Source organism: Eublepharis macularius, chromosome 14 (genome assembly GCF_028583425.1).
Source record: "Eublepharis macularius isolate TG4126 chromosome 14, MPM_Emac_v1.0, whole genome shotgun sequence".
NCBI classification, from domain to species: Eukaryota; Metazoa; Chordata; class Lepidosauria; order Squamata; family Eublepharidae; genus Eublepharis; species Eublepharis macularius.
The window spans coordinates 33,044,280-33,057,719 of NC_072803.1; the positions used below are offsets into that span (position 1 = coordinate 33,044,280).

Sequence of the window (13,440 nt, forward strand, 5' to 3'; positions counted from 1 at the left end):
ATCAGTCAGATCCAAGCAGCCTTCAGCCTCCCCCCAAGCCCCTTGGATGCTGCACCCAAGAAAATTCAGCATGAATTTTCACTTGGGAACCAACTTCATCACCTTTCTAGGGATATATAGTGGAACCCTCCTAAGAAGCTAAGCCAGACTTAAGAAAACTGGCTTCTTTAGACGTTCCTTGCACACTTAGCCTGAACAGGAGGCTCCAAAGTCACCTGAACATTTGCTTTATCCGAAATGAGGCACTAGTTTTAAACGGAAGGCAAATAATGGGTTCAGGATTTAGGCAAATCAACCACACCTGCCTTGCCCACCATTCTTCCTGTTTGTGCAATCTCTCCCCCCACCCTTTCCCCTAAAATAATCTCTCATCTTTTCTGATCATGCAGTAGTTCACTAGACAGGCCCAGAAGTAAGAGTAGACCTGCCCTATAGGAACATATAAGGAATTATAGGCTTGGCTCAGTAAATGGATGGATGACAAGGCAGCCCTCTGAATAGGGTTGCCAGCCTCCAGGTGGTAGCTGGAGATCTCCTGGAATTACCACTGATCTCCAGGCAACAGAGACCAGTTCCCCTGGAGAAAATGGCTGCTCTGAAGGGTGAACTCTATGGCATTATACCCCACTGAGGCCTCTCCCTTCCTCAAACTCCGCCCTCCCCAGTCTCCACCCCCCAAATCTCCAGGAATTTCCCAACCTGGACCTGGCAACCCTACCTCGGAATGAATGTAACACCCCTGTGTGCTTTCTCTGCCAGTCCTTTGTGGCTCTTGTGCAACAGAGAACATGGCCGAAGGTCAGCGAGTGTTTCCTTCTTAATGCTCGGCTTCCTGGGGCCACCTCAGCTAATTCCCCTGGTTTCTCTTAATCAGTCTTCCTCATTAAACGCTCATTAAAACTTGGCTGAATCAAAGCGGGGGGGGGCGCGGGGAGGTGGTTGATGCTATAAGGACTCGAATGCCGGCTTTAATGCAAACGCTTCACCTTGGGGACTGCAAACTCCCTGAACGACTTCTATTATGGGGTTTCTTTTTAGGCTCCCGATGTTAATTGTATGCTAAAGTAGGTTAGATGATATCCTTTACTACTAAACAGTGGGAGACCCAAATGCAAAAAGTCTAAGCTTCTCCCACCAGATCTTAGGAGTGCACAACTTTCTTTAATCATGTTTTTTTAAATGCTACTTCCTCCATAAGAAATTCAAAGTGAGTTACAAAACATTAATAAAAAACATGGATCCAGAATACAAAACAATGAGAACCAAGAAATACAACATTAAAATTAATTTAGGAGACCGGAGATCATAAACTGTCCCCAGTTTAGGTTGTACAACAGTTTATGGTGACACTGGAATGCCCACCCATAGCAAGGACGTTCAAATACACATGAGCACAAACAGAGCATGACCCTTGGTCTATCAAGGTCAGTATGGTCTGCCACAACAGGCAGCAATTCTCTAGGGTCTCAGGCAGAGCTCTTTCACATTACCTACTGCCTGTTTCTTTTCACTGGAGATGCTTGGAACTGAACCTTGGAATTGAACCTAGCATGAAAGGCAGATGTTTTCTCACTGAGACACAGCTCCTTCCCCCAACACTGGATCTATTTTATTGGGTTCCAGATCCTATAAAATCTGAACAGAATGCTGAATTGTTCCAGTTGCCAATGGCAGACTTCAACATGATCACAGGGATTATGATGGTTCTTAGTATTTTAGGTTGTTTCAGAAGATGTGCAGCGGTGCCTGAAGCTCCCAGCAGCCCCCCCTCCCCCCTCAGTAAGTTTGATGAAGTGTTGCTGTGCGGAAGCCTGCAGAGCAAGAAGCTGTAGCCCAAGTGATAGGCTTGTCTGCTTTCTTTCCCACACTGACACTAGCGTGACAGCTTGTTTGCAGATGGGCTCGGATCTTCAGAGGAAGTTCAGGGTTACAGAGGACAAAAGCCGGTTTTCCATCCTTGATCTTATCCAGAAGATCATCAGCCTGGGGGAGAAAAATGCTTTTTTAAAAATACTCTTTCAGTAACTTTTTGTCGTTAAAGGCTTTCTATAAATATATTTCTAGGGCAAGTTAAAAATAAGTTTTGTTAATAAAAGCATTTCTCGTTTAACTGCCAAAGACAACAGGCCAAGCTCTGGTCAGGCTGCTATCTCTTTCCCTTGCCCCCTTGGACATGTTTTAATGCATTTCATTAATTCTCAAGTATGTCATTCCTGTAGAATGAGAATGTGCCGTGCCCATATGGGGCACCAAACTTATTTCCTTCCTCTCTCCCACCCTTTGTTCACATTTATTCCTGCTGTTCATTTTTTATTTGTTGAGTATGTAAGACATGAATCATACCACTGCGGGAAACTAGAAAACTCTCAGAGTTATTCTAGTTCAGTGTCTGTAAAACTTAACCTTCCCCGAAGAAGCATCACTGTGTTGATTTGGCTGCGAAGGAATCCCTGTTTCTGTACCCGAATTATACGGTATATGAAGCTGCCTTGTACTGAGTCAGCCCATTGGCCCATTGATTGTCTGTCTCTCATGTTTTTTCCTTGTCCTTCCTCTCAAGATGTATATAGTTCCCCTTTCTCTATTTCATCTTTACAACAATCCTGTGAATTAGGTTAGTTTGAGTGGAGGTGGTGGAGAGTGCCCTCAAGTCATAGCTGATTTATGGCAACCTCTGGTAGGGTTTTAATGGGAAGAGATTATCAGAGGTGGTTTGCCATTGCCTACCTCTGCAGCCCTGGTCTTCGTTGGAGGTCTCCCATCCAATTACTAACCAAGGTTGACCCTGCTTAGCTTCTGAGATCTGACAATATTGGGCTTTCCTGGGCTATCCAGGGCTGGGCAGGTTAATTTGAGTGACCAGCCAAAAACCACCTAGCCAGCTTCATGGAAGAATTGTCTGCTTGGTAGTTTCTTCAGGATCCCAGGCAGAGAGGAACTTTTCCGAAATCCTGCTAATTTTAGCAGATAATGTGCCAGGGATAACTTCCTTTGAGCCATAGCCCCTCCCCGTGAGAGTTGCAAAGGATTCTAGAGATGCATTCTAAAGAGCTAGATGTGGGTCCTCAACAGCCTGTTTGGAATCCAGAGGATTTGGGTGGGGTTCCCTTCCTCTAGCTGCTGGAACATTCTCATGACAGTGGCTTGCTGTTGTAAGACCTGGTTCTTTGCAGGGCTCTTACTAGAAATGCAACTGGCAATCCACACTTCAGTTTGCCTAGGATGCCAGTCAGGTCTGGGAGTTGCAGAGGCAGGCTTGATAACACAAGCAACCCTAACCTCATCCCCAGAACAGTAGTTCACACCATGCTGGATCTGAAGGGAAATTTTTCCTTTGGCTTATTCTTTAAAGACCCACAACCCCTCCCCCCAATTGAGTCCAACCATCCCCCAAGTTCTCAGTACTGCTTGAAGTAAGCTCTGGCATTCTCCAAGACTCTGAGCAGTCGATAGTGTTTCAGCTTGTGTTTGGCTGCAAGAGACTGTTTTAACAAAACAGCAGCCTAAAAATAGATACAGCCAAACCTTCAGAGTCTCACCAACATCTGGCAGGGGCAGGTGGCAAAGGACAGCTAATGAGCACATGCACAGCTTGAGTCCTAGACACGCACAACCCTTGTTCCTATCTAAAGCGCATCTCTTGCAATGCGTCACACAGAGAGCAGCTACTTGGAGGCTTTGCTGTAGCTGCCAGCCTACCATCGAGGGGATATGCCTATTTATTTCAGCCAGATAATTTTTTGCCGGTGGGAAGCGCTGTTGATTGGCCAACTTGTTTGACCAGAAACTGAGCAGATGCCTTCATGGATCTTAAGCTGGGACTGCCCTTTGCCAATCACCTGTAACCTGGCAGAAGGCGAGGAACCAATCTGCAGTACAGAAGTAGTAAAGAATCTAGTAGCACCTTTAAGACTAACCAACTTATTTGTAGCATAAGCTTTTGAGAACCACAGCTCCTTTCATCAAATGCATGGAGGGTATGAAGAAACTGGCCAGAGATATATAGGTGGTGAGGGGAGCGGGGAGAGGGTGCAGGGAGTGAGGGTCATGTAAATGTAAATCAGTTACAAAAAGTCATGAAAAAGGCAGAGTGCACAATCCAGGCTGTGTGTGACCCTCTCCTCCATAGCTGAATCTGAATCTGAAACTTTTTGTAACTGGTTTACATTTACATGACCCTCACTCCCTGCACCCTCTTCCCCCTCTCCTCACCACCTATATATCTCTGGCCAGTTTCTTCATACCCTCCATGCAGCTGATGAAGAGAGCTGTGGTTCTTGAAAGCTTACGCTACAAATAAGTTGGTTAGTCTTAAAGGTGCTACTGGACTCTTTACTATTTTGCAACTACAGACTAACACGGCTAATTCCTCTGGAACTCAGAACAGAAGTGGCACCTGAAGAAGAGGGAAGCTGAACCCTTCTCCTAACTTCCAGGTTCCCACTAGAGCCCCCTGCTCCGAGCTATTTTTCCTCATGAAGCAGCCATGAGGAGCCTGGAGTCCTGGCTGTGGGCAAGGGGAAATTGGCGGAGGTGTGGGGGTTCCAAATCCTGGCTTTGCTCCTGCAAAGGATGGTTCCAGTGGGCTGGATAGTGATCTAGCTCGAGGCACACAATAGTTTTAAGGGAGTTGATTTCAGTACTCAAATTACAGGGAGGCTTGAAGGTGGCTGTGCCCCCTATCTTTTGGGGTGGCCCCCTTAGCTTTTGCTTTTAGAAAGAAGGGCCCGCAATTAGCAAGGCTCAGGGGCTGATGCTTGTGGATTTCATTAAGGCCCCTTTTTACCATAATTTAACCCGGGGTCGATGTGTTTCTTTTTCAGTTTATTTAAAGCCCTTCATGGACTGGGACCTGCATACCTGCGGGACCGCCTCTTCCATTACGTCCCCTGCAGGGTGTTGCGCTCTGCAGACAAGCAACTCCTGGTGGTCCCCAGCCTGAAGGACATCCGTCTGGCTTCAACCAGGGCCAGGGCTTTTTCCGCCCTGGCCCCGGCCTGGTGGAATGCTCTTCTGCTGGAGATCCAGGCCCGGCAGGACCTGTTACAGTTTAGCAGGGCCTGTAAAATGAAGATGTTCTGCCGGGCCTTTGGCTGAGTGCCAGCAGGTGTCCTCCTTCTTCCATCTAAGACCACCACTTTTTCTGGGGCTGCCCTCGGCCATCTGCTATGCCCATATACAGACTCCCAATATTTGTTTAAATAGCCTGCTCCTGGACTATTTTAATGACTTTTAAAAAATTATTATCGATTTTATGGGGTTTTTTTTACTTTTAATGTATTTTTTGTATGTTGTTAGCCACCCTGAGCCCATCTGTGGGGGGTGGGGTGGGGTATAAATCAAATAAATAAATAAACAAATAAATATTTAGCTGGAAGAATGACTCTCACGTTATAATCCCAGCTTGGCCTCAGAGTTGCAAAATTAGTTAAAGAGTTAAACTGTCACATAAGGAAGTTTTTCCCATTCTCCCTGTCAAAACTTCTCCCTTGATGCTGGAATTCTGACTCCTGTTTCTGGAGTGGATAGGATGGATTAAGGGTTAGCTGGTTCCTATTAAGCAGAGAAACGTGGGATATGGAAGCCTACGCTGCAGATTGTGTGTGTGGGAAAGAAACAAACTTACACTCAGAGCTTTGGTTAAGCTTTAGAAAAGTAATGAGTTTGTTATTGTTGCAACTCCAAACATGAATAGGAAAGATGAGAGATAGATCGCTATCTAGTCTAAGGATACAAGTGGATGGCAGAACGGGAGGTCCTGCATCCATGGTATAAGATGGAGAGGAAAGATGGTGCCAAAGAGAGGAAGATGAGGTCTCTCAGAGAGGAAGTGCCTGAGAATAACATTCTACACATCAAAGGATAGTGCCAGGGCAGTTGAGAGCAAAACGTTATATAGCTCCCTGACCTCTCTGTCTTTCTAACTCTTTGGTTTGTCCCTCTTTGAAACCTGAGTAAAGGACAGCTCTTGATCCTCCTCTTCTTACCTTAGTAACCACCTGTGATTTCATTTTTTAAAAAATTCCAAGTGCTACACATTCACCACTTGATGCAGCTTTGGGTCGATTCAGTTCCCCCACCCCTTTCCTGCTCCAATATTAGCGCATGCATGGCTTGATCAAATATTACAAAAATGCACTCTTGATGTGCTTGGATATATTGTTCTAACAAGACATTTCTTTGTGTAGCATTTCAACAAAGTATAGAAGCATAAATGTGCATCACATCAAGATTGCTTTTTGCAACATTTTTTCCAACGTGCATGGCTGCATTGGTATCAGAAAAGCAAAGACATCAAAAACTGTTACAAAGTACACTTGTTCCAGTCCTAGAATTAATATTTGAAATTTCTCTAGATAAATTAGAATTAAAGAAGACTGGAAGGTGGCTTAGAACAAACCTCTGGTGCATTTAAGGAAATGAAGTTGGAGAAATCTTCTCATTCCTTTGTAAAACACATCACCACTTACACAGAGAGAAGGCGAGGCCCCCTCCCCGACTTACCGGGGGGCCCGTTTTGCCGCCGACGGGGCCGGGGAGGCGACTCGCGGCAAGCTCCGGTGGTCGCGGGCTGCGTCGCGCCCACGGCCAGCCCGCGGCCAATCAGTTTAAACCCGGGCGTCCAATCACGGCGCCTGGGTCCTTCCAGGGGGGGCGTGGTGTGCGCGGCCGGCCAGTTTTCCCTCTGGTCCGGCGGCGGGGTACTTAACCAGCTGCCGCCCGGCCGGGCCCTCATTCCGCGCCGGCCCCCTCTGGACTACGGAGCTTCACCCACCCACCTCGCCCTGTGTATTTTGGCTTTGTCACAACTTTGGCGGTGGAGCATCGGATCAGATCCCATTTGTTGGGGAGACTGGGCCTGCGTGCACAGCCTCCCCATTTAGGGGACTCCCCTATGGAGTCTTGGGGGTGAGCGGCGAGGGGCACGCCCAGCTCGGGGGCTGCCAGGTTGCGCCACCCCCAGGTGGCATGGGGAATCACCAAGGGGTGTACACCGGGTGATCTCCCATTTTCATGCCGCTCCTGGTTCCCTCCCTCGGCCCGGGGCCTGAGGGGGATGTGGTTCATCGGCTGACAGGCGGGTCACCCGATGCAGTGGATCTGATCCTCATGCTGCGCCAATACTCCTCATTTGCTGTTTTTGTTATACTGTTGAATAAAGTTGTGGCCTTGTTTTCTCCAGCCCGGTATCTGTCCGTTTCTGTTCTCGACGCGCACTCCCTCCCCGGTCTCAACTCTAGGCGGCAAATAACGGATAAACTTTTGTAGCATTCCAAAAAATCTGCTAAATCTGAGTAACAGAGTTGGAGTAGTGGACCTAGGCATCCTGGAAAATTGTGTATTTATGGTTAATTTATTTTAAACAGTTTAGTCCCACAGCCTCAGCAATTGCTCTCAAGGCAGCTAATTGTAACACTAATAATAAAAGGACATATTAACAAAGCAAGCATAAAACCACCATAAAAACCAGAGACCACCATTAAAAGAAACATATTTAAGTAGCAGAAGCAGATAAAAAATGGTTCAGAAAGATAAAGGAAGGGGAGAAAAACTAGCAAAAGGACTATGAAAAGAAAAAAAAATCTTCTGGTGCATGAAATTGTCACGAGGGATTCCTGCCTGAAATTGTCAAGAGGCAGCTTATTAGGGATTCCAGTCTTGCTCCCACAAATAGATGGAACCTTCTGGAGGTGGAACCCTTGAAAAAACAGTATTATGTGGCTCGTGTTGTCACTTCTGGTGAAAACCTACAACTCATTAGGGGACAGAAGTCCAAAATCAAGGTGCCACAACAGGTGCTGTTGTCTCTACAAGTGACCGCCTGATGTTGGTCTTAATCATGTCTCCTTCAGTGCTGAAAAACTGTTTTATTTTTGTATGAGCACAAGATTCAAGAGTTACTGGCCTGCAACTTCTCACAGTTTTCTCCCCTAATTTAGCTGGAAGAACAATCCAGCTCTGCCCAGAGGTCTGATCTATGAAGGTGTCTGTGAAGAGCCTGTGGCATATTCTGGGGGGAGTGCAGCGCAAAGCACCACGTTGCATGCCTTTGATGAACTCCTTGGAATCCAGCACAGTAGAGAAAGCAGTAAGCAGTTTGCTTTGAGTCTTTGGAGAGGCCCGGAACTTTTGCAGGGACACGAGGAGAAAGGCTGCAGTTGGGGCTTGGAAGGCATTTATTTGGGTTTACTGTTAGCAGACATGGAATGAAAGTGGGTTCTGAGAGAGAGAGAGAGAGAGAGAGAGAGAGAGAGAGCGGAAACCTGCGCTCTTCTGCCTGAAATGTCCTTGATATAGTTTTACCTGAGGCTCCCTTTGTACAACCCCCGCTGAAACCATTCACTTTTACCTTCTGTCTCCTCTGTCAGCTGCGTTTTTGCACAGCATGAGGGAATATATGCCTCCCCACCATCGGGCCTTCATCAAGGAAATCCAGTCTGCTCCTTCGCTGAGACAACATGTGTTAACATCGGAAAACAAGGACCTCCGTTCTGCATACAACAAGTGTGTGGCTGCCCTTTCAGACTTAAGGACCTATCACATTGCCGTGGTCACCAAGTACATCACTGTGGCAGCCACTAATGCCAAAGCCAAGCAAAGCCAGGCCACAGGCGCGCTTCCAATGAGCCCCCCTTCATTCCTGGAAGGGAAAGGAACGGGTGGTTCAGGGGCTGTGAGTTTCTTAAAAAGTGTTAGGGACACAACAAGGGAAGCAATGATCAAGTTTTAAAAGCCTGTTCTGCCCCTTTAAACAGATAGGGTGTAAGAGCATCATTACTGGACCAAAACACCATCTTAGGATATTTATATGGTAATGTGGGTCATGGCTGTTGGTAGTGGTAGGAGTGGAGGGTAGTTTATACAATTATATTATTAACATGACATATCTATAAATTATGTATGGCGTGGAGAAATCGGGCAGTGATAACTTTTTCCCCCTCTGCCATTTGAGGCATCTGATGAAGTTGATGGGCAATGGATTCAGGACAGACAAAAGGGAATACTTCTGCAAACAATGACTTGTGAAATTCTCTCTCCCAGGATTTAGCAATGGGCACTTTTAAAGATTAATTTAAAAGAGCATTAGTCCAATTCATGGAGTATAGTTCCATCAATGGCCATTAGCTATGATGGTTAAATGGAACTTTCATGTTCAGAGATACCGTGATTCTGAATACCAGTTGTTGGGAGGGTAGCAATAGGAAGTTTTAATTTGGTGTCCTGATTGCTTGGCTATTGTGGGAAGCAGGATGCTGGACCAGATGAACTATTGGTCTTATTCAGCAGAGCTCTTGTTACGTTCTTGTGGTCAATACTAGTAAAGAACTTCAGAACTAACCAAGATCAGCCCTGATTAGTACTTGGATGGGAGACCACCAAGGAGATCCAGGGTTGCTATGCAGAGTTCATGTGGTGGCTAGAAATCTCCCGGAATTACAACTGATCTCCAGGCCACAGAGATCAGTTCCCATGGAGAAAATGGCTGCTTTGGAGGGAGGACTCTACGGAATTATACCCTGCCGAGATCCTTCCCCTTCACAAACCCTGCCTTTCCCAGGCTACACCCCCAAATCTCCAGGAATTTCCCAACCAGAAGCTGGCAACCTTAACACAGAGGCAGGCAATGGCAAACCACCTCTGAATGACTTTTGCCTTGAAAACTCTATGAGGTTGTCATAAGTCGGCTACAACTTGGCAGCACTTTGCATATGTCGTACATGCTAAAAAGGAACCATTCTTATGAGGTATCACGTGACGAAGCAGCATAGGAGATGCAGTGAAAGGCCTATAGGGGGCCTAGAACACTCCATTTGGAGATTCTTGCAGCTGATGCATACCACACAGTGCCACCTCCTGGCAGAGACTCACATGGCACCCATTCCATCCCCCCTTTATTAAAGAAAAGTGGGCCAGGTGGTAGTGCCATTTCACCTGCCCGATTTTACTGTAAGCAAGTGCTCCAATGCCATCTTGCAGTGGAATGTACAGTTGTTTGAACCAGCCCTTGCTCGCAGAATTACAATATCATGAAATTTAATTTGTTTCCCTCTTTTAAATGTTGTGTGGCATGGCTCTTAGAGCATCTGGACATGACTCTGTTTCTCAGTGAGCAGTGCTACCCTGCCTATGACCAAGGATAGCTGTAGTCAGTATATTCTGCACCCCCCCCCCCCAAAATAAAGGGCTATGGTATTCTGTGCTCAGAACAGTTCAAGTCTGTGATCTGCATATATTATGCAAATTAATAAACGTGCAAATCTGATTGTATTACATGATTTCTTCTTCAGTGTTTGATATTTGCCTTATTATCTGGCTTTGCTGGGCATGGGAATGGGTACAGAATTCATCCCGCAATCACCTATACAGCAACCCCTCTGGTAGCTGAATAGCCCCTTTGAGGATCCTTTTAAGTATGTGTTTGCACCCATAGGGGCTGGAAACTTGATTCAGAATAAAAACACGAAAGCGGAGGTATTCAGGGATCCAAATTCTGAATCAAATCATTCTGCATTTATCTTTGCAGAATGATGACCTGGTAGCAGTAGGGTTTTGCGTGCGCGTGGGGGGAGGAGGGGGTGTTGCTGTGGTTTAGTGGTAGAGTACATAAGTTGCATGCAGCTGAATTCCTGGCATCTCCAGCCAAAGGGACACAGGTAGAAGGCCTTAGGAAAGTCCCCCAGCGGAAATAATAAGAGAAATGAGTGAAATTTTACAGTTTCAAATAAATAAGAACCCAGAACTCCTGCTGCTAAACTTGGGAATGGAGGGAATTCCAGCCCATCATAGGACGTTGATTTTTTATATGACTGCAGCAGCTAGACTTTTGTATGCGCAGAAATGGAAAGTACAAGAAGTACCAACTATTGAAGATTGGATCTACAAATTGCTGTATATGGCTGAAATGGACAAGATGACAAGAAAACTGAGAGATCTGGACTCAGGGCAGTTCAACACAGACTGGGAGAAGCTGAAACAATACCTGGAGAAGAAATGGGAGGTGGGAGGAAAACTGTGGCAGTTTGAGAACTACTGAAATATAATAAAAGTATAAAAGAGAGGGGTGACTTTACCGGGGGAGGAAGAGAAATGTGAATTTATAAGCAGTTAGATTAATTGATTGAGATATATATAGATATGTATAGGTCAACTGATAGAGAATAATTAATGATAAGGTTTAAACATGAGGATTGACTAACTAACAATATTTTCTTTCTTTGACAAGATTTATATGCACCAAACTGAATGTATAGAAGAGTTAAATTGATTGAGTATCTGAGGAGTTATATAGAATTACCATAAAAAGTTGAAATGAGTAATATATAGAGAATAAATCAAATTGTTTGATTTAAATGTGGGAAATTTTTATGGTTTATATATTTTTATAGGTTTATATAGAATTATTCAAAACTGGAAAATGGGATAAATTGTTTATCTAAAGACGTATAGTTTGGGTGTATAATAATTAAAGGAGTTAATGATGCACTGCTTAATATAATGGAGAATGTATATCTGTTTTAGACAGAGGAATTTAATAGAAGTAAGGGAAAAGGGACAGAGGGTGGGAAAGCTGTTGGAAGTCAACAAAAGGGGGGGAAAGGGAGGGGGTTAGAAACGAAAAATTAGGGGAAAATTGATTGTAATGTAAAAATAAAAATGTTCTAACCCAATAAAAAATTTTCAAAAAAAAAAGGAAAGTCCCCCAGCAAGACATGAAGTGCCAAAATAGAGAGCACTAGTTAGGCCAGCGATCTGATCTGGTGCAGGGATGCCTCATATAAGAGAGGTCCAACTTGGTTCTGGAGAACAGGCTGCAACATTTAGTTAACTAACTGATTTAAAATCTTTTGATCCATGAAAGAGTTACCCCTAACTAATCAGGCTGTAGATTTTTTAAAAAATAAAACATTAATTAGTGTTTTAATGTAAGTACTTACAGATCTGTGGGTGGTTGACACCATCTCTGAAGTGGCTTTCTTTTTTCAGATAAGAGGCCCTCGTGCCTCTTCAGAGATGGCCCCTGCTGTGACAATTGCATGCATTACCTGAAAATGAAGAAAAACATTTTGAGAAGGTTGTTTTGTTCGTATGCAAATTTAACAATAATTATGCTTAGCATTTGTATCCTGCTTTCAGCAGTCCAAAGTACTTCACATACATTATCTTGCTGTCATCCTTACAAAAGACTTGTGGGGTAAGCTCATCCTTTTATCTCCCTATTGCAAAAGAGAAACTGAGGCAAAGAAGCTCATCTGAGGCCCCCTGTCAGTTCATGGCAAGTCAGAGATTTAAACGAGGGACCTCTCAGATCATAAGAGTATTCATTTGCATTATTATTCATACCTGACAAACTCCTTGTGTCCATCCCCTCATCTCTGGTTCTGCTGATCAGACCAGCTCTGGGAGTTCCATGTTCGGAATTTAATTTGTAGTCAGGCTCAGGACTAAGATGGAGGCCGCGGTGTGTGGTGGTTGGGGGATTAAGTCTTCCCCCTTGCACTTTCTCTGACTAGAAATGGCCCAACAGAGCCATATTCTCCATTGGGGTTACCTACGTGTACTGATGGGCTATATATGAGTTTCCTCAATGGGGCATATAGCAGCTTCCTGGGACCAAACTTGGGGATCTGTTAACTGGTCCATCGTGTGCTTCCTTTCTGCCCTTTTGATAGTGAAAAGGTTGCGTATGCATTGCAAACAGGGCATCATACAGTTAGGGTTGCCAGAAACTTGGAGAAAAAAATGTCTTGCCCCTTGAACAGAGGCTTAATGGGAAAAAATGAGCAGTTGAAGCTTCACTGAATAATATTACCTGGTCAGTAACATTCTATTAAGCCTCTGTTAAAGGGGCAGGACATTTTTCCTGCAGGTTGTTGCAATCTTACTTACAGCAATTTTTGCAAATACCTTATTTCCCCAATGGGGTCACAATCTAAATACTTACCTATACTTTCTATTATTAATAATAATATAACCCTGGCTCCATTACAGGTATTGGTGATGATGGTGTCTTCTTGAGCCCTGCTCAAGAGGCAGATGGATCTTTGCTTCTAGGTTCTAGAACGCCCCTTTTCTCAGCCACCAACAGTGTCTATGATTTGTGTTCTAGAGTGGCACTTTACACAACTGAAGTTGGTTCATGGTAATAAGCCACCTCCGTAGAAAATGGTTGCAGGGATTTGTGATTCCTGTCCAAGAACTGGGTGGCTGTTTTTGCACCCAGGCTCAGCTCCAACAAACTACTTAGCACTGTGCAGTAAATAGGTCACAACTGCTTATAAAAACCAGAGTGTTCAAAAGTCACAGCACATGCAGCTAAATCCCTTCTTTCTGGACAGTTTCACGTTCAGTTATTACAAGCTGAGTGTGATGGAGAGAAAGAGAATGAGATGCAGGGATGGAGAGTAAACGAGACCTCCCAAGACAGGTTCCATTGCAGAC

At 44.9% G+C, this 13,440-nt stretch overlaps 1 protein-coding gene across 1 annotated transcript in view; it reads left to right on the forward strand.

Annotated features, from left to right (window-relative positions):
- IDO2 (indoleamine 2,3-dioxygenase 2) overlaps positions 1–10,269 on the forward strand; it is a 34,959-nt gene extending 24,690 nt beyond the window's left edge. The window contains exons 9-10 of the mRNA XM_054997176.1: positions 7,941–8,089; positions 8,370–10,269. Of these exons, the coding sequence (XP_054853151.1) occupies positions 7,941–8,089; positions 8,370–8,731 (511 nt within the window). The 3' untranslated portion in view covers positions 8,732–10,269. The remainder of the gene's footprint in view (positions 1–7,940; positions 8,090–8,369) is intronic.
- The last annotated feature ends 3,171 nt before the right edge of the window (positions 10,270–13,440 follow it).